The sequence below is a fragment of the Phalangium opilio genome, unplaced genomic scaffold (genome assembly GCF_054372755.1).
Source record: "Phalangium opilio isolate 3A_F unplaced genomic scaffold, DU_Popi_V2 ptg000024l_1, whole genome shotgun sequence".
Lineage (NCBI taxonomy): Eukaryota > Metazoa > Arthropoda > Arachnida > Opiliones > Phalangiidae > Phalangium > Phalangium opilio.
In genome coordinates, this window is record NW_028324155.1 from 5,577,741 (window position 1) to 5,596,407 (window position 18,667).

General features: G+C 34.5%; 3 protein-coding genes across 4 annotated transcripts; 1 reads left to right on the plus strand and 2 right to left on the minus strand.

Moving 5' to 3' along the window:
* Positions 1–51: 51 nt before the first annotated feature.
* LOC149692421 (sodium-dependent multivitamin transporter-like) lies at positions 52–3,116 on the minus strand. Its single transcript, XM_089868179.1, has 17 exons — positions 2,769–3,116; positions 2,559–2,627; positions 2,443–2,494; positions 2,293–2,360; positions 2,196–2,225; positions 2,084–2,134; positions 1,952–2,025; positions 1,743–1,886; positions 1,542–1,671; positions 1,390–1,478; positions 1,222–1,331; positions 1,080–1,147; positions 932–1,018; positions 666–877; positions 487–587; positions 316–419; positions 52–255 (listed from the first exon to the last, which is right to left on the minus strand). The coding sequence occupies exons 1-17, from the start codon at positions 3,114–3,116 to the stop codon at positions 175–177; spliced, it is 1,818 nt and encodes a 605-aa protein (XP_089724305.1). The 3' UTR covers positions 52–174.
* Positions 2,995–15,622, plus strand: LOC149692422 (sodium-coupled monocarboxylate transporter 1-like). Of its 2 annotated transcripts, none has more exons than XM_089868177.1 (17): positions 2,995–3,131; positions 11,096–11,368; positions 11,653–11,787; positions 11,875–11,943; positions 12,803–12,854; positions 13,241–13,308; positions 13,382–13,411; positions 13,489–13,539; positions 13,611–13,684; positions 13,885–14,028; positions 14,091–14,220; positions 14,288–14,554; positions 14,611–14,697; positions 14,768–14,964; positions 15,027–15,124; positions 15,196–15,302; positions 15,374–15,622. In XM_089868177.1, exons 2-17 carry the CDS (start codon positions 11,105–11,107, stop codon positions 15,473–15,475), a joined length of 1,875 nt encoding a protein of 624 aa, XP_089724303.1. In that variant the 5' UTR covers positions 2,995–3,131; positions 11,096–11,104; the 3' UTR covers positions 15,476–15,622. The 2 variants fall into 2 exon arrangements, with proteins under 2 accessions (XP_089724303.1, XP_089724304.1); XM_089868178.1 differs by lacking the exon at positions 2,995–3,131 and having other exon boundaries at positions 11,135–11,261; positions 11,332–11,368.
* LOC149692423 (uncharacterized) lies at positions 4,154–9,237 on the minus strand. Its single transcript, XM_089868175.1, has 2 exons — positions 8,835–9,237; positions 4,154–8,770 (listed from the first exon to the last, which is right to left on the minus strand). Exons 1-2 carry the CDS (start codon positions 9,235–9,237, stop codon positions 6,939–6,941), a joined length of 2,235 nt encoding a protein of 744 aa, XP_089724301.1. The 3' UTR covers positions 4,154–6,938.
* Positions 15,623–18,667: the final 3,045 nt, after the last annotated feature.

Genomic DNA, 18,667 nt, shown 5'->3' on the forward strand with positions numbered 1-18,667 from the left:
GGATTAAGGTAATGAATGATTAAATTTATTTAAATGTAATTTATGAAAATATTTTTGGGAATGAATAGAGCTATCAATAACAATTTTATTTACAATACATCTTAATATTTTAATAATTATTTACAATTTCCTTTATAAAATCAAACTAAATTCCTTTTTGCGTAATTTTTCGATTTAAAAATGATGTTCGCTATCCTTAACGAAACCATTATTGTCCCTTTCGGGTGAACTTTCCTTATGACTCATGGTAGAAATCTGCGTATAAAATTAGGTGAAATTAGGCTTAGCAAAAATGGGCAAAGGGTACCATCGTACTTCTTGAGAAGGTTGTGTAGTTTTTGATGGTTTTTTCTTTCCACCAAATCTTCTGACAATCGGACTCAAATTTGCGGGATCTAAATATTCTAAATCGCTTCCTCCTTTTAAAAATTATAATTAGTTAAATTAATTTCAATTATTTATCAATTTGGTAAATATAAGGGTTACCTGTTAGTAGGCTTATCACGAGTCCAACTGTTACAGTTATCGCCCAGCCAATAAATGGCATAAAAAATGGTGAGATGTTTAGAATAAAGTTGCCTTCGTCCCTGAAGTAGATTATTAAATATTAATTACTATTTGACTGTTAATTAGTTCAAATATAAAATAATTAAACGCTCTGTTACTGTGGTAATGGCGTATCTGGGGGCAAGGTCGTTGAAGTGTAGTTCAAAAAAGCCTCGGTTTGTAGGTCTTGCCATAAGGGTGACGTCCCGTTGAAGGCGTCACAGCCATCAACAAAAGTTGGTAACCTTCTGGGTTTTCGACTTACAATAATAGTGTAAACATTCATGGTCATACAGAATAGCTGACCAGTTACGAAGGCGATCATTACACTCTGTAATTTAAATCGGTGTTAATTATGTTCCGATGTATTAGCATAATTCTTCACCTTCCCATTTGCAAATGGACACAATGCCCCCAGAAAGAATGTGCCCATTTGTGGCCCGACAATGGCCCCTGACAGCAATAATACCATCTAAGGTAGAAATATTTGTTTAAGATGATATACGTTGAAGGTTACAAAAGAATGGTATTACCTCTAAAACTGAACCCATTCGTTTCGCCAGAAACGCGACACCAATTGTAATGATGCCAAAACCCAAAGCTGAAAGTATTAATTCAAATCAATTCATTAAGTTTTATAAAATATTTAAAACCTCTAGATTCGGTATTTGTTACCTATCAATTTAGTTAACAATATCTCCACTTTGCCACTGACTTTAATAGCTTTCTTTAGAAAGTCATCCCATGTTAGGATAGTCATGGAATTAAGGGCCGATGACAAAGTACTTGAAATAGATTTAACGTTAAACTTCTTGTTCAGTTACTTATATAATAATTACTTACCTTAATGAACCACTGAACACCGCGGCTATAAACAACCCTGATAACCCAGGAATGTAACCCAACGCGTCGACAACAAAATAGGGCATCAACTAAAGATACAAGCTTGAAAGTTAAAATTTGTTATAATTACTTCAGCGTCGTCCAATTCTTACTTGGTCAGCCTTAGTTATTTTACCCAATAGTAACGGGTCACATCTATAGTAATTGGCAAATATTGATACACCGCAATAACATGATAGACCCAAAAAGATGGCGGTACATGGGATGCTAATATACATGCATCTAAGGGTGACCCAAAAGTTTAGTAAATTATTTAGTTTAAGGTGGTTTTCTGGTTTAAAATTATTACTTACAGTTTGGCTTTGGTCAAGGTAGGCAAACTACAGTATCGTTGAACGCACATTTGATTGGTGGAAAAGGTACCCGCCCAAAGTACCAGCATACCTAGTGTCGTTTCCCAGATAGTGGGTGCACCATATACAGTGTCAAATGTCCAGCTATATAATTTTGGAAATGTTATTAGAGTCAACTAAACTTATGTATGGGACTTGAACTTGTTTACTTATTAAATTGAATTAAATTTCCTTCCGCTGCAACTTTCCAGACATTAAGGAAACCACCAGCTTGCATAGTTCCCTGAGTTAATCATTATTTAAACCTAATTCTACGAAATTACTGGTATGTTTGATATTACCTTGATGGCAACCATCAACATACCAGCTACCATAACACCCATTTGAAGAACCTATTGGTATTAATTATTTTAATTAGGATAGGTGAATTAAATTAATGATTAAAGGGTTTACATCTGTCCAGATGACGGCAGCCATCCCTCCCTGAAAGTAAATTGAATTTGAATTAACTTTAATTAAACTTCGATTAAGAGAAATTTAAACTAATTACCACAGTCGTGTAGAAAGTGCAGACAACTCCCACGGCGATAATGGAAACGTCCAAAGACATTGGAGTGACTGTTTATAATTAATTAAAGTGTTAATTTTGAGTATTTTGATTTAAGCGGAGGCTCCGATTTAAGTAATTGAACACCCTTACCGGAACTAATAGCCAAAGCCGGTCCATAAATTACAGTTCCGGAAATGAGAATCTATTGAAATAAAATAAACTTTTTGATTTATTTATGTAATTAAAATAATTAGGGGCGCTCTTACGTTTGATAATATGAATGATAAGGAGGATACTATTCTCAAACCAGGAAATTCAAATCGTTTCAATAGATACTGTAAAATATTTAGGCCTAATTAATTATTGAGAGTTGAATAAGCTTGTTTTAAAAGCTGTGTAACTTGCAAGCAACAATTTCCAAGACATTTAAGTAAGCATTTAGGCAAGCAAAATGACACCTATTTGTTTTGCATTACCTTATTTATGCTAGTCAATTTTTGAGGATAAAAAACGGGTAAAAATACTCGATCAGTAATAATAATCCCAATTATGGATCCTAGATTTGAGATCCAATATTGAGTGGAATGCGTGAACATCTCGGCTGGAATACCCAACACCATCAAAGAGGAAACCAATGACGCCACCAGTGATAACGTGACGGGAATGACCCCGACGGACTGATCACCGGTCAAGTACTCTTTGGTGTCGCTCTGCTTTCTGGACTTCCATGCATAATAGACACCGACTAACGACGAACCAACCAACAGCAAGAAAAACACGATGTAGTCCACTAAGGACAGTGTGTCCGTGGTTCCGGCCGTCATCTCTGCGCGTTAAAGGTAAGAAATGGCTTTTGTTGTTGTCGTTTTTAATCATTATGGAACCATTTCGTTAAAATGTTAAGTAATCGCTTGATTCTACAACAACTCCCTCTGAGTTGTAGAGGTTTTATAATATAGCTATCGGAAAGTTTTGCTCAACGTTGACCCACAAAACCAATATCGTTTAATTGCTTAGCTGTTCACCGAACATTTAAGCGTATAGGCATATAAACATAAGTATGTTACGAAAAGCAGTATAGCTATAGCGTTTATTACAACATATAACCTATTATATCTATTAACGTAAGTTTATAAGATATGTTTCATAAGAATGACACTATGCTAGAGACTTAATGTAAGACCGGTTCGAGAACGACAAGCGAGAAGTTTAGTGGCCCGTGCTCTCAGTAACCAGTGACAATCTGACAAACTTATGGAACATATCATATGAACGTATGCTATTACAAACCTTATTGATGCTAGTTAGTTTAAGATTATATATGACAGGCAACAATGTAAATTGGTTAATTATTATTCCAAGAATGCAACCAAAGTTTGAAATCCAATATTGAATCGAATGAGTGTATATCTCAGCTGGGGTCCCCAAAACATTATCGGAGGACATAATGGACGCCGATATTGATAAAGCTATGGGGAAAACACCCATACCAGTTGCCTGGTACATGAACGTTCTGTTGTCCGAAACGTTTCGCGACCTCCACGCGAAAACAAGTCCGATTAAAGTAGAAACACACAATGTCCCCACGAAAACTACGTAATCCAGTAACGAAAGATAAACCATGTTACGGACTTAACCGGATGACAATCTAGTTAACTTACTAAACCACGTCACAGTCATTAACAAAAACCTCTAACTAACTGAGAATATCATGTTTTTATGGACTTTCGAATTAGCCACTAACAATATCATCGAAAACTAATTTATGTCAAAGATTATTTAAATTTCAATATCCAATGAATGGAGTCGTTTGTTCGAAAAGTTAAGTTTATTTATATTAAAAGGATAAGATTAGGTTTATGGATGATTGAAGTTAATTTATTACCAATCAGAAGTTGTAGTATAAAAATAGATATAAAATAATTTCTTCCATTAAAATTAAGTAACGCCTTAACCTATTTTGCAAAATATCAAGGCTGTATTAAAATCCTAGAAATAATTGTTAATAGCAGTTAATATTTACTTGCAAAGCTTATATAGTTTAAAGTCGAAATGCTAACAATCGTACAGCTGTTAAAGTATGCATGCTGCTAAAATTTAGAAAAGTCACGAGATAATCTTTCATTACGTAACTGAGACTTCAACTTTCTCGAATACCTGTTTCCTACATTTAAAATGTTCAACGAAATAAACTTCTTATGCAAAAAGTACGCCATTAAGAATAACTCGTAAATTCAAATTAAATATACTGTAAACAATTTCCTTACCACCAAATTATTATAGTCGTCCGATTGAGGATATTGTTGAAGTGTTGTGAGTGGTGATCTCAGTACAGCCCAACAATGTATTCCATCCACCGAAGGAAATAAGAGACACTTTGTCGTGTTCGAGATCTGACACTAAACTAAATTCCTTCTTCAAATATTAAACGTTGATTCTTGAAAACATAATTGGAAATAAGTTGGCATCTATCAACACTTTCAATCATAAACACTAAGCTCCCGTGATAGCTTTTGAATCATTGTGTATATTGATAGACACAAGCTCTTAATCACTCGCATTACGTTACTATCTTAAACTCGGCCTCATCCACTGCAAAATTAAATTTACATTAAGTTTGAAACAGGAAAGAAAAGGGTTTTTTTTCGGCTGTAAGAAGGTTTTTTGCTAACTTTCGGCTGTAAAACCGGTATTTCATCGCAATTTAGTTACGTATCGTTACCCCCTTCAGTTGTTTCATGGATTTTATAAACGATGTAGGGATAGGAAAACTGGTAGACAGCTAGCTTTGTCGCAAGGTGGTTCTATAAATTAAACTTCAGCACAGGTAGCGCGAGGTGAGAAGTAAATGAAATTAATGTATTCCCCCAAACTCACTGTTTATGTAGTTGCTAGTCCTCTTTGGAATTGTGAAGTCCTTGGTTGTGGTATTATTAATTTTCGTGTGTTATGTAATACTGAAGTCGTCGAAGCATCCTGGGGTGGAGCTGTCTGACGTCTGTCTTTGTTGTTGGAAATAAAGACGGACGTCCTCGAGATGGTCTGGTTTTAGTCTCAAAACTTAACAATGTTGGGCGCAACCTTTTGACTGAATATTGTAAGCCTAAATGTTAATCAAATTAGGGTTATGATGATGTTATGGTATCATTTTTATTTGAGGTCAACGGGGTTTCTTTATTGGCTCTAATATAATGGTATAGTTAAGCCTAATTATGAATTATGCGAGGTTTATTATCCCAAGAACAAAGATTGACACCTCAAGTTCTAGTCCCTAACTTTACTAAATTGGGTTTAAACATTACAGCGTTAAGTTTAAGTTAATCAATTCTGTGAAGGCGGGAAAATACCGTATTCCTCCTTTCATCCTTATCCTACTTTTGAATCCGTTATTTTTCAAGGCCTAATAACAATGAAAAAAAGTTATTTTTTCCTAAAATGCAAATGGGTTTTATTTCGGCCAACACATCCGTGAAGTTACACGAACACAGCTTTTCCTGTTTATTATCTTATACCTGAAATCCAAACGAGTATATTTTATTTCACATTTGTTAAACTTAACGCTAGGTAGTTTTTAATTGGGCAAAAAAACTTGTGTTATAACGGCATATTTTAAATTCTATAGTTAATTTACAGTATACAGACTGTTATTGAATATAAACTGTTATTTATGGAATAGATCCAAACAGACAAATAAAGAAAACAACAATTAGAAATGGCGGCTACCATTTCCTTAGAGTTATCAGTTCTTTCATTGAGACGGTGTAGCGGGGATTCGATGGCTGACGGCCTGACGCGCTTTAATCCTATTATCATTTTATAATATAAACATACTTATCACGACGGTATTAAATTACGGTGCCACGAGATCCTCATTTTTAAATTTATTTAACTCAGTCTTTGATTTTTATTAAGATATCAAGTTTAAATCTCAAGGATAAGCGAATCATTTGTAATCCTAAACCATAATGACTCGGAGATTGTTGTTGAAATTTCTGATTTTAAAGAATATTACACGATATTATATAATGGAATGAGTGGCGTTTCAAGACCGTTGATTGATTGATATCACCCAGAAATTTCAAACTTGAATTTGTAACTTCGTCACCATTGTTTGCGCCCTTTTTAATTGATATTGAAATATGCCTCATTTTAGTATATCTATTTCAGCTGGGATTTACTGTAGACACGAAACTATTGGCTGATTATTGAATATTAACTCATTTCCCGCATTGTCATTCTATCATGAGTGTTATCTGAATTTATTAATCCTTTAAGTGTTAAAGGATTACGTTGATTTCAGTCTAAACAATGCATGGGTCAATGTCTCTTTGAATTAATTTTCATTTGCCTTAATCCGTACCTTATGACCAATTTGAGTTTAAATACGAATAAGAATGAATTATACTTCTACTGCTTTAAAGTTTAAACCTAGCCAAGGCGAAAGTGACGGGAATCCGAGAGTTGCCGTCTACTTTCCAATTGAGGGCAACTGGGCCTCTTTTTGTTTCGGTGTTTTGAGATCAAGGTTAATTGGCACTTCTAAAAACTATATCTCTTGTTTAGACAACATCAACAACGCCGTTATAGGCTAACAGAAATCAGAACATTTATTACGATAGAAACTATAGTTACATGTATTAGTCACTTTAGATTACGGTTAAGACAAATTGTTGACTTTCCAAAGAGCAAGAAAACTCTACAATCTTAATTCGTGATCCTTTTTCTTGGGAAGCGAACATACCATATTTTGAATCTTTCGTTACAATATTGTACTGTATTTTTTCTTTACTCTCGCTGTCAGATGTCGGGTTAAGAATCCATACTACTTGTCCGTCACTTTCACATTCTCCCAGAACAACCATTTTGGTTGCTAAACTGGCTTTCAGGCACAATTTACTGTTACGATCGATTATGCGGAATCCATTATAGACTTCATTCGTGGCTTTGAAACCAAACTCTTGATTGATTCCTTTCTGGAATGTCCATTGAATTACGGGCATCCCGGGGTTAGTCTCCTTATTTCGAACATCCAAGGAAAACGCGCTGTTGACTGACTCTATCTTGTACCACTTTTCTTCCTTAATGTCAAGTTTCCTTACAAAACGAAACCAGTTTAACGTTGCTTGTCCCGAAGTACAAATGACGTATAGATTGTGAATTCCTCCCACTTTCTTAATAATTGTCGAGTTAAATATTTCAAACTCTGAAGAATTTGAGATTGCAACGTCTGCTAAGAGATTACCGTTCATACTGTCAAGTATGAACTGGAGTTTAGAGGCAACCTTGGCCCGTACATGGGCTTCCACGTGGGTAGTTCCTGATGAGTGAAAGTTAACGTTCTTAAACACCAAGAAATGTTTTCCTTCATTTTCGGTGAAGGTAACACTGGACCCTCGACTAAATTCATCCAGACTAACGTCGGATTTTGTTCCCGTATGTTGCGTGTAACTTTCGGCCTCGATTGGTAAATACGCGTCCAGTATGCGGGAAGACCTCTTGGACATCCACGTCACAGTGATGGCGGACTTGCTTTTCATGACGTAATCAAAGGCGTCCGAACCGTACCTGACTCTAACTGGTCTTTCAACTTCGCCATTGTTTACCACCACCAAAATAATTTCACCATCGGGATTCTTAAAAGCCACCGTCTCAAAGATATTTTGATGATTCGTGCTTTGTATTCTCTTGGCGCCTCTTTTCACAAACCTACTAAAATGTGCCATGGAGTAAAACTCTGATATCTGAAACTCCGATCCGCCGTTGGTTTCTAATTCTAGATACTTAGGGGTGCTGTGTGAAATGTCTTCAATTTTATCCGCGTTCAAAGTGTATTTTACAATGGCGTTGGCCCAGTTACGAAATCCGCGTATCATGACGTTTTTAACAGCGGTGATGAATATATCGCCGTATTCTAATGAACATTTCAAATCGGAATACGAACATTCCGTCACCCATATCTCTTTGTCCTTCATCTTTTCATGAACCTTTTCCTGCGAAGACGCTTCACCCTCGGCGCAATGAAAAGCCGAACCTAAAACCACATCTTCATTTTCGGAACCATTCAAAGCGTCTAAGCAATACTGGAACTCATTCCAGTTGACTTCACCAACAAGTACTTTGGTGGTCAAATTAAACTGCCTTAGTGACCATTTTAAATTATTTTTGACGAGGTCGGATTCAGTTTCGGCGTTCAATAACATGGCGTGGTGCTCCGGAATTAGTTTAGTTGGCGAATCTTGAACTGAGACGGCGTAAATGTTTATCCCAGCCTCTTCGTAAGCTTGGATAGTCAATGCCACGAACATGGCAAAGTCTAGCACTCGCTTAGGATCCAGACTACCACCATCTAGAGTGTTTTCAGTTTTCATCCATGTTGGTGGCGAGTAGAATGTTCCGATGATGTGTACTTTAGGGTTAACCGTGCGAATCATCTTCAAGAGAGGAGTCATTTCTTTTACGTCTTTTTCCACACTAAAATCTTGGAGAAATGTACTCGAGATTACGTCAAGTAACTTTTCAGGCAACACTATATGACCACTAACCATTTAATGTGCAACACGTATCGTCGTACGTTGGGTTGTCGTCGCTTCTGGCTGGACCAAAAACGATCCTCAAGATATTCAGCTTCAATCCCTCATTTGGACCGAAGATTTCCTTTAAAATCTTAACCTGACGATTTTTAGGCAACTGTTCCATAAATAATTTTACTGCCTTATCGCTGATGGTGGCGCCAAATCCATGGATTGTTTGGGTTGCATTGGTGACAGTGTCATCAACGTCAATTACGAAACAGGCTAAGTCACAGCTTAGTCTGAACTTGACATCGTCTTGCTTAGATAGTTTCGACTTTCCATCCGACGTTGAGAGCCAGAGTTTGCCCTTGAAGGACACTTTTGCCAAGGTACAGGATAGACATATCCCCATTATGACAAAAAGAATCTTCATATCTATTTTTGAAAGATACAAAGATTATCTTCTATGGTAATAAGTACTCGGGAATTTCCAGTAGGAAGTCAGACGATGATATGAAATGAATTTGCAGAATGAAGTTAATCCCTGTGACGTAGACATTTTTGCAAAAATTCAAATTTCATCCTTAGTTCGATATCTTAAGCTCTTAATACTATAATCCAAGTATTAGCCTTTTAATTGTTCCATTATCGATTCCAGGAATATTTCGGTTAGTTTATTTTTCTTTTTGTGATATAATGTTCTTGCGCCACTCCCATTTAAGTGCAACCTTAACACTTGACTTGAATTAAGGTCAAAACTTTCAATATGAACCCAGGATAATTAAAACGTAATTTTATACTACGAGGTAACTAGCTAATATTAATTACACGCTTAAGGCTTGGGGAAATAAAAACGAATACATTTATTTTAATCAAGATGTTGAAGACTCAGAAAGGTCGCCTTAATAACAGATAATTTAGAACTTATGAGACATTTATAATCAATAGATTAAGAAAAAATATGTTTTGAACTTTGGGCACTCTTGTCACAAACCATAGAAGTATAGCTAGCTCTCTCGGTGATTTGTAAGATTGAAAAAATAAAATACTTAGCATAGCTAAAAGTCCATTACAATTTCTAGTCGTGTTCTAAATCGCTCGTGAAAGAAGAGCGAGTTCTATGGCTTAGTTTCGATATAGGAATGTCCCGTATAAATTAACCTTGGTTCCCAGTACAAGCCGACGTCAAAATTTTTTGACGACTTTATTAGTTTAGCCGGGACAAAGTCATAGCTGGTCCTTTTAAACAACTCTCAATTCTTTTTTTTTTTTTTAATTTCTCTCGACTCTCTGACGTTGGTCGTACGTTATTTAAGGTCTGTGCCATACAATGAATGAATGAGAAGTAGTGATTTCCTGCTTTTGTTCGGAAAGAGTTTAGCACCCCCATTGAAACATTATCTTTAAAGATATATATATACATATATTGATAGTGTATATTGATTATTTTACAATATCGAAGTTGATTTAGTTAAATTGCAAAGTGTACCTTGCCTAAACGTCACTTTAAGTTTCAACTCTCAACTGGAAGGAGTGCATAGTTGGTATGTTGCTTTTCTTATGATATAAGAACTTATTCAATACCGGTTTGTCCAGAGGTTTCCTCGATGTTACGAAACTTAGATTATGTTCTTTTAAAAAACATTATTTACAATTTTAACAAATTTCTGTAGAAGAATTTAACGAACACAAAAGGATGTGCTAAATCATTTTTCTTTATTTAATTGATTCCTGTTCCCCTAATTGGGCAAATAGGTTATATTATTTTATTACGAAAGTGAGGTGCTGTACCTTTACGATGCGGTATTAATTAATTGTTTGGTAGTATTGATTTTAATGTGAGTTAAAGAAAATGTTGCTCCCCTAATTGGGGTTGATTGGCAAATAGGTTATTTTATTATGACAGCGTTTATTAGAACGCGGTATATATTGGGAATATTGTTTTTGGGAATATTGATTTTAATATGAGTTAATGTAAATGTATACTGGTTTAAACCTGATTCCCAAGAACGAGGTCAGTTTTTTTGGCATTATAACCCGAAGGGATTTTTAACTTGTCGAGTATTATATAATAATAAGTTTGAGAGAAATTATTTTCCGGAAATAATTTTGTGGTAGTTTAAATTGAAAGAATATTTCTTATTCAGTGGGTACGTTTATGTACTTATTTATTTTTGTTGGTTTTAAAAACCCTGGTTTAGTTTTCTTTGATTTAAATATAATCAAAGAAATTTAATTAATAGTTAATTAACTTTAATTCACGTTTTGGGGCGAATGCTATGCTATCTCAGGAAAAAAACATGGACTTTCTCCCGGATAATGTGACCGTTTTGCTGACCGGTGGGAACGATCTACCTCTTGGGGAACGTAAAACATTTTCCACCTGGGATTACGCCGTTTTTGGACTATTGCTATTGGGATCATCAGCTGTCGGCGTCTTCTACGCTTGGAAGGATCGTAATGCAAAAACAAATGAGAATTTTTTGCGAATTGGGGGTGAAATGGGGATTTTTCCTGTTTCAATTAGCTTGATGGCTTCGTACGTCAGCGCGATTACTATCCTGGTAAATCAGTTCAGATCGAATCAGATAGAGTTGATTTGGGTTTTAAAATGAGACAATATGTTTAATATCTCTCACGGAAAGGCGGAACAACTGAAATTCAGTCAACTCGAGAGTGATTAGCCCCTCGATCCGATTTTTGACGTGAAAAATTTAAACGAAATGATTTTTATCAATAACTTTCTTAGTTTTTGACCGATTTTAACGTACTTTGTCTCATTTTGAGGCAAATGTTACACTCTATTCGTATAGTTGCAAAAACACTATAACACAATATTGCTTTTAAGGCAATTCCCGGTGAGATGTATACACATGGTAGTCAATTTTGGTTGTGTATTGTCGGAATATTTATGGCCGTTGCAGCGACTGATTACCTTTTTCTACCTGTACTATACGATCTGAATTTGGCCAGTATTAACAAGGTGAATTAACTAACACTTTGGCCTTTAACAGACTAGAATAATTCTGTCTAACCTTTTTTATTTTAATTTTACCGAAATATTTCTTAGTATTTTTCTATGAGGTTTCATTCGAAATTTCTCAGGTCATTTTGTTCACTCGTATCCATATTTGGAACGGTAAAAATTACTTTTAATTTAAACATATTTAAAATTAATGAAATTTCAACCAACCTGAATTTATTTTTCGCCTTTATAAGAACGCATTTAACATCAAACTGCAGCATTTTATAAATAAATGCTTTTGCATACCTAAAAAGTCTAAAGTTTAAAAACATCCTAATCGACGGAGGAAATTTCTTTAAACACGATTAAAAATATTATCTTTCAAGTCAATTAAGAAATACGAGAAGTTTCCTTAAAGGCTAGCGCACACCTAACGTCATCGGACGGACCGCACGGATCGCACGCATCGGATAATTTTCTTCAACTGCGCACACTAAATTCGGAGCATTCGTATTTCCGAAATTCCGAACGCGCGTATGAGCAATTGAGCATGCGCGGCGGAATACTCGGGAATTTTCAAAATGCGCAAAATTTCAAACTAGGTTTACCATAATGGCTATAGTTGTTAAATTACTAACCGGAAACACCTTTCACTTGGAATAATGTGGTAAACCTAGAAAGTTTTCCTAATCTTAAAAGAGTGCCATTTTATGTTTCATCAACACATAATTTGAGCATTCGTTAAGCGATTTTTGTCTTAGCTCCGTACGGACCATACGGATTGTATGCCCCTATCGGCAATCCTCGTCGGCATTGCCGACCTCCGATACGTACGATGCGGACAGATGAGCGCGTTCTCATTTGAAACAATGGTAATAATAATAAAATCCGATGCGTGCGATACGTGCGGTCCGTCCGATGACGATAGGTGTGCGCTTGCCTTAAAATTTAACAACGTCACTTAATGGTTAAAATTTCACGAAATTTAAATTAAATATAAAAATAAGTATTAATTTTCATTTTTTATATTAAGCTCTTTTATTTGGGCGCCGTTTTGTTTGGACCTTCATTAGCTATTAGTTCAGGTACATTAAAATCAATAATTAACCGTAATTAAGAAATAATTTCATTTCCACCATGAATATTGAACTTGTAAACGGTGCAAAATTTTGAACTCAAAAATTACCCTCAACTTCGGTTGTACCATCCTTTTTGGGACATTTTTAAATATTTCGGAACTTGTTATCAGAGTCTGTTGATAAGGGGTCACGAGTTCACTGTTCATGGACGTAATAAATAGATTCATTATCATTAACACGAGACTTATATCTCTGATGTCTTTAAAGAGAATTATGACCCTGTTGAGAATATTAAATATCTTTAAAAGATATTGCAATTTTTTTTAAAGTTTTATTTAAGATAACTAATTGATAATTAAACTAATAATTTGATATTAATTTTTTCATTGAAGTGACTGACCTCGATTTATGGACTTCTATAGTATCGATCGGCGTTGTTTGCACTTTTTACACTACAGTCGTGAGTTCAATACAATTTATCTAGAAATTTGACCCCCCTCCCCTATGATAAAATTTAATATTTATGTAATTAGGGTGGTCTGAAAGCCGTGGTCTGGACCGATGTAAGATGTGGTTTCGAAAACTAATTATCTAGAATGAATTAAAATAATATTATTAATTGAAAAAATTACGATTTTAGGTAATTCAAATGATTATAATGACAATTGGGCTGTTGGTAGTCATTGTCAAGGTAAATTTGGTTAAAAATAAGCGAGGTTAATATATATACATATAAATTAAATTATTTATAAACTTCATTAGATCGCTTATGACGTTGGAGGTGTTTCGGAAATTTTCCAAATTGCTGATAGAGGAGGAAGAATTGATTTTAAAAAGTATGAATAATAATAATATTTAAATTATAGTTCCAGAAACTGACTAGCACGCTAGACCTAACTAAGATCTATCAAGTTTGGCGCGAAAACTCCACGTGCTTATCAATTCTTAACACGTGCAAGTTCTCGTAACGAAATTAATGCGCGAAACGTCTCAAACTTTCTAAAAACGCTTCAATTTCTTATTTATATCCTTAAAGATTTGGCGCCCACGTTTTCCAACCAGAACCTTCATTTTGGGATAGTATTTTTAACCCAGCAATAACATGGACATCCGCTTTTGTAGCCAGTCAAACCAGCATTCAAAGAATATGCGGAATGCCCACTTACAGAAAAGCCAGAATGTAATTTAACTCTTTCTGAACATTCTAATCAAAATACCACTAAAATATTTATCTATGTTCAGAATTACTTGGTTGAACATCCCTGGGGTATTTTTCTTAACATCACTAGCCTGCATGTGTGGCGTCTCTTTGTACTCATTCTATTACGACTGCGACCCTCTTACAACGAAAGCTATTGAAAAACCTGATCAGGTATATATGAAGCTAACCTAGGCCTAATATAATAATATTAGGCTTAACATTTTAAAAACTTTAATAGTTGATGCCGTATTACGTCATGAATGCATTTGCTGCAATGCCCGGATTACCCGGTGTTTTTGTGGCATGCGTCTTCAGCGCGTCACTCAGTACCTTGTCATCAGGTTTAAACGCTATGTCGGCCATTACTTGGGGAGATTTCTTGAAACATATTTTTAAAGTTGAAGGCAAAGCCCAAATTTACATTACGAAATTAACCGCGGTTGCTTACGGAGCCATTGTAATTGGAGTTGCATTTTTATCAAACAATATTGGGTCAATTTTACAAGTAGGTAATTACCCATAATTAGTTAAATATTTTAATTTCATCATGAACTATCGTAGGCCAGTCTCATGTTATCAGGACCTTTGAACGCCTCACTATTTGTCGTCATGATATTGGGAGTTTTGGTGCCATTTGCGAATACATTCGTAAGCTAACAATTGATTTAAGACAATTAATAACTATGGTTAATTTTCAAGAGTTTTGTTACGTTTAAAGGGCGCTATTGCTAGCGTGGTGGTTTCTGTTATATTCTGTTTATGGACTGGTATTGGTGGAGCCATCATATCACGTCCTCAGTACAATTTACCCATTTCCATCGAAGGATGTCCAGGATACAATGCCTCGATACACAATTTTACTAGTTCATCTGAAATAGGCTTAGCTATTGATAACGTTCCATTCGTACTTCCAACGTAAAACACTTTATTGAAATTAGGCTTAACAGCTAGGCTTAACACACTCGTCTATATTATAGAGACATAACCATCATGCAGTACTTCTCACCATATTTTGTGACCACCTGTTCATTTTTTCTGGCACTTTTGACTGGATTAATTGTTAGCGCTGTAACTGGTAAGAAATTTTAGGAGTTTTGTTTTATTCTAAATAATTGAAGCCAAGGCTTAGAAACGTTTTTAAAATAGGCGGGGCCAAGGGAGACGTGGTTGATAGCCATTTAGTTCATCCTGCCATTGTTCGTTTTTCAAAACGAATGCAGCAAAGTAAACGCTACGGTTTCTGGTTTCCTCAGGTATTTAATTTAATTAATTTCAATAATTAATTATTATTGGAAATTAAAACCAACTATGGTGGTTGATTTAGTACGTAACACGAAAGGAAAGTGTCAGTCGATCTACTGTGAATCTAGATACTCAAAAACAAAAGAAAGATTCCATATCTGAACCGGTCAAAACACGATTCTGATTTCGTAAATTTTAATATTTGATAGAAATTATATTTTATGTAAATAACTCTTTAGGTTTATTACTCAAGTTACGAATTTTATAAATATATATTTAACAAAGACCTATATACGTAAATAAATATTTTATTTGAATTTAATAATTCTTATATTTTTAATTATATTAATTACTTGGTTCTTCACCACATAATCAAAGCAAAACTAAACTAATCTGACAGAACTAAACCTAACCAATACTAATTTAAATTTGATAAAACATTTTCCGACTAAATTAATCATTGTCATCAAATTGTGGCTCACCCAATTTCAAATCCTCCAAATTGTCGCGCTCCCATTTGTCGGACACCCAGTTGTACACCCAGTTGCCTTAGACCCTGGAAAACCATCTGCATTGGTTTTCCTCTGCAATCATTCATTCAAACTCTCTGACGTCTAATTGTGGTCTAAGATTAAAAGATTATTCTAATTTTAGTAAGCATATCTCGTAAGCTGACATTTATTTTTTCTTGGATTTTGAACAGGATACAAAATTAATAATATGACGTAGGTAAACGTTTAATACGTCATCTACAATAATTCAAGATTATTTTAATTGACGTTATAGTTGGATTATTTTACTGTTCTAAAATTAGTTTAAAAAAATATGCACTACGTTCTTAACAACTTTTATTTTAAAATTAGGCTTAAGTTCTCGTGAAATGTATATATCTACCGTACTACACGATTTTTCTTTTTTTTAGACGCTAAAGGCTCGTTTTCATAGAAGCTAGAAAATTCGAAAACGCTCACGCTTCACGAGCTTGAATACGAGCGGTAATGTATTTTTTTCGAACGTTTCCGCTTTCGCTCGAAATTTTCACGCAACTCGCGCCTATGAAAACGAGCCTTTAGAGTTATAACTTGCGTTTCAGGATGACCGCCATTTTCCAAGATGGCTGTGGATTAGAAAAATATTTCCTAGTAAGTATCTACTATTTAAGAGTAATGTCCTTGCAAAATTTCAGCTCCTTAAGTAAAGTGGTGTGGGCTGGGAGTTAATTTATCACTCATGAAGTTCTTTAATGCCCCTGTATCGTAGCTTCACCCCTTAACATTACTGTAAAGCGGGTGAAACATTTCTACAGGCGTTCTATGGGAAATCCATATATTAGTTTGCCCCTGTAAGCGATCATTTCTGCGAAACAATGTGACGTCATTAAGTTTAATTAATTTGGGTTTTAAATAACAGAAAATTAGGAAAGAAAGAAATAAAAATAGAATATTCTATATTTAGTTTATATTTACACTTAACATTTTTGCACGCGTCAAATCTTTGAAAGCATGCATGTTCTTATCTCGAAAACTGATATTTGTTTTGCGGATTTAGAACAGGATATAAAATTAAAAATTTGACGTAAGTGAACGTTTTACGCGTCATCTATAATGTTTATCGTACTTTTAAGATTTTTTCAATTGACGTTAAACTTCTTTTAAATATATTATTTTACGATGCTGCAAAATTAAATTTAATGATGATTAAATCAGTTATAAATTAAACATTACGTTTAAATAGAAGTCGCTTTATAATGGAAAAGGAAAATATATTTTCGCACTTAAAACATGGACGAACAACTTAATATTGTTTGTCCTTGTTTTAACCAACTAAATAATAATAATAAAAAAAACCAGTAGCGAGAGTTTTTAAGTCAAATATTGGCCTAATTTTATTTGCACCTGATCTACTTGGGATATTTTCGAGTTTTAAACGCAATTTTAAAGTATATAATGACTTCTTTAAGATGATTATCTCAAATCCAAAAAGCTTTAATTTTTCCAACCTTTGGTTGGTTCGCAATAAAAGTTGTGGCGTGAATATCATTCAATAATTATTTTTTTTGCAAAGAACTCCAAAATTTAGTTGGACATGTGAACTACGTTCAAACTATTTAATTTTTATATCTTTAAAACCGTTACATAAAGTTATACCAAACTAATCGTTTCCTTATCGCTAAATTGTCTAATTACACCCCATTAATAAAGCAATTTATCTTAAATTTTTTTTCTCTAACGTATCTCTTTTCTTATCACGTGACTAAGGCCAAGAAATTATTATAGTTTGAGAAAAATAGCAAATGTTATTCAAGATATCCAATTAACTGTATATATTCATCGATCCGTGAAGATCGCATTTATAACGTTTTGTATATACGCCTTATTTAACATATAAAATACATTAGAAAAAGCGCGGGAAATTTTATGCCTCCACGTGCTGAATTTCCCGCGTTTAATTGAGGGAAGAAATTTGAGAAGTTTAGAATTATCACGTAATACCAAGCATCCCATTTAAAGAATGCGGTACTACTTTTTTTATTTTAGTAACGTTTCTATGACGTATTCAATCGCCTATTTTCTCCAGTAATGACTTTAGGCATTGGTATTACTCTCAGACAGGTATATTTACAAAAAGGTCAACTGAAACCGGATGTAGGCCTAAGAGACAATTGAATTATTTTTTTTAATGATTTATTTTTGTCGCCTATTGTTTAAGTGTCCAAAGAAAGAAGTAGGGTGGTACCTAACTTTTTAAATTAATCATAATTAGTGTCAAAATTGAAAAAGATTTCAAGAATTCCCCTTAGGTGGTTCAAGTTTACAATTATTTTATTTTCAAATATCTTCTTGTGAGCACTATAGGGAAACTTGTGGCGGATTTACACACAATGTTAAATCTCATAGACATAAAAGTAGTCGTTTAAAACTTGCAACTGAAACATTAATACCACTCTTCCCACCTAAATCAGGTTTTTCCTAAAAGAAAATTTAATGAAACAACCTCCTACAATACGGCATTTAATATCGTATCCGAAACTGTAATACAGCTGTAGTTTATAAACAACAACAAAAGTTGTATATGAGTGGTGACGTCAGCCTTTTAAAGCCTTATCATTGGTTGTTGTTCGCGCCAAATGCAAAATGAAAGTCTCCGGAAACCCACCGGAAGTTGTATTGGTAGTTGTAAAGTGTTATAGAGAGAGATGCACGTGCGATGATTCTGATGAATGAACAGAAGTTCGGCGCGCGGACTTTTTTTTAGAAAATATTCTAATAATTAGGCTTAGCAACGCTCTCATTATATGGCGGCCCAGAGAAAGCTGGACGTTCACGCTAGAATGCACAACATTCTCCAATTATTAGAAAGAACACAATTAGGCTTA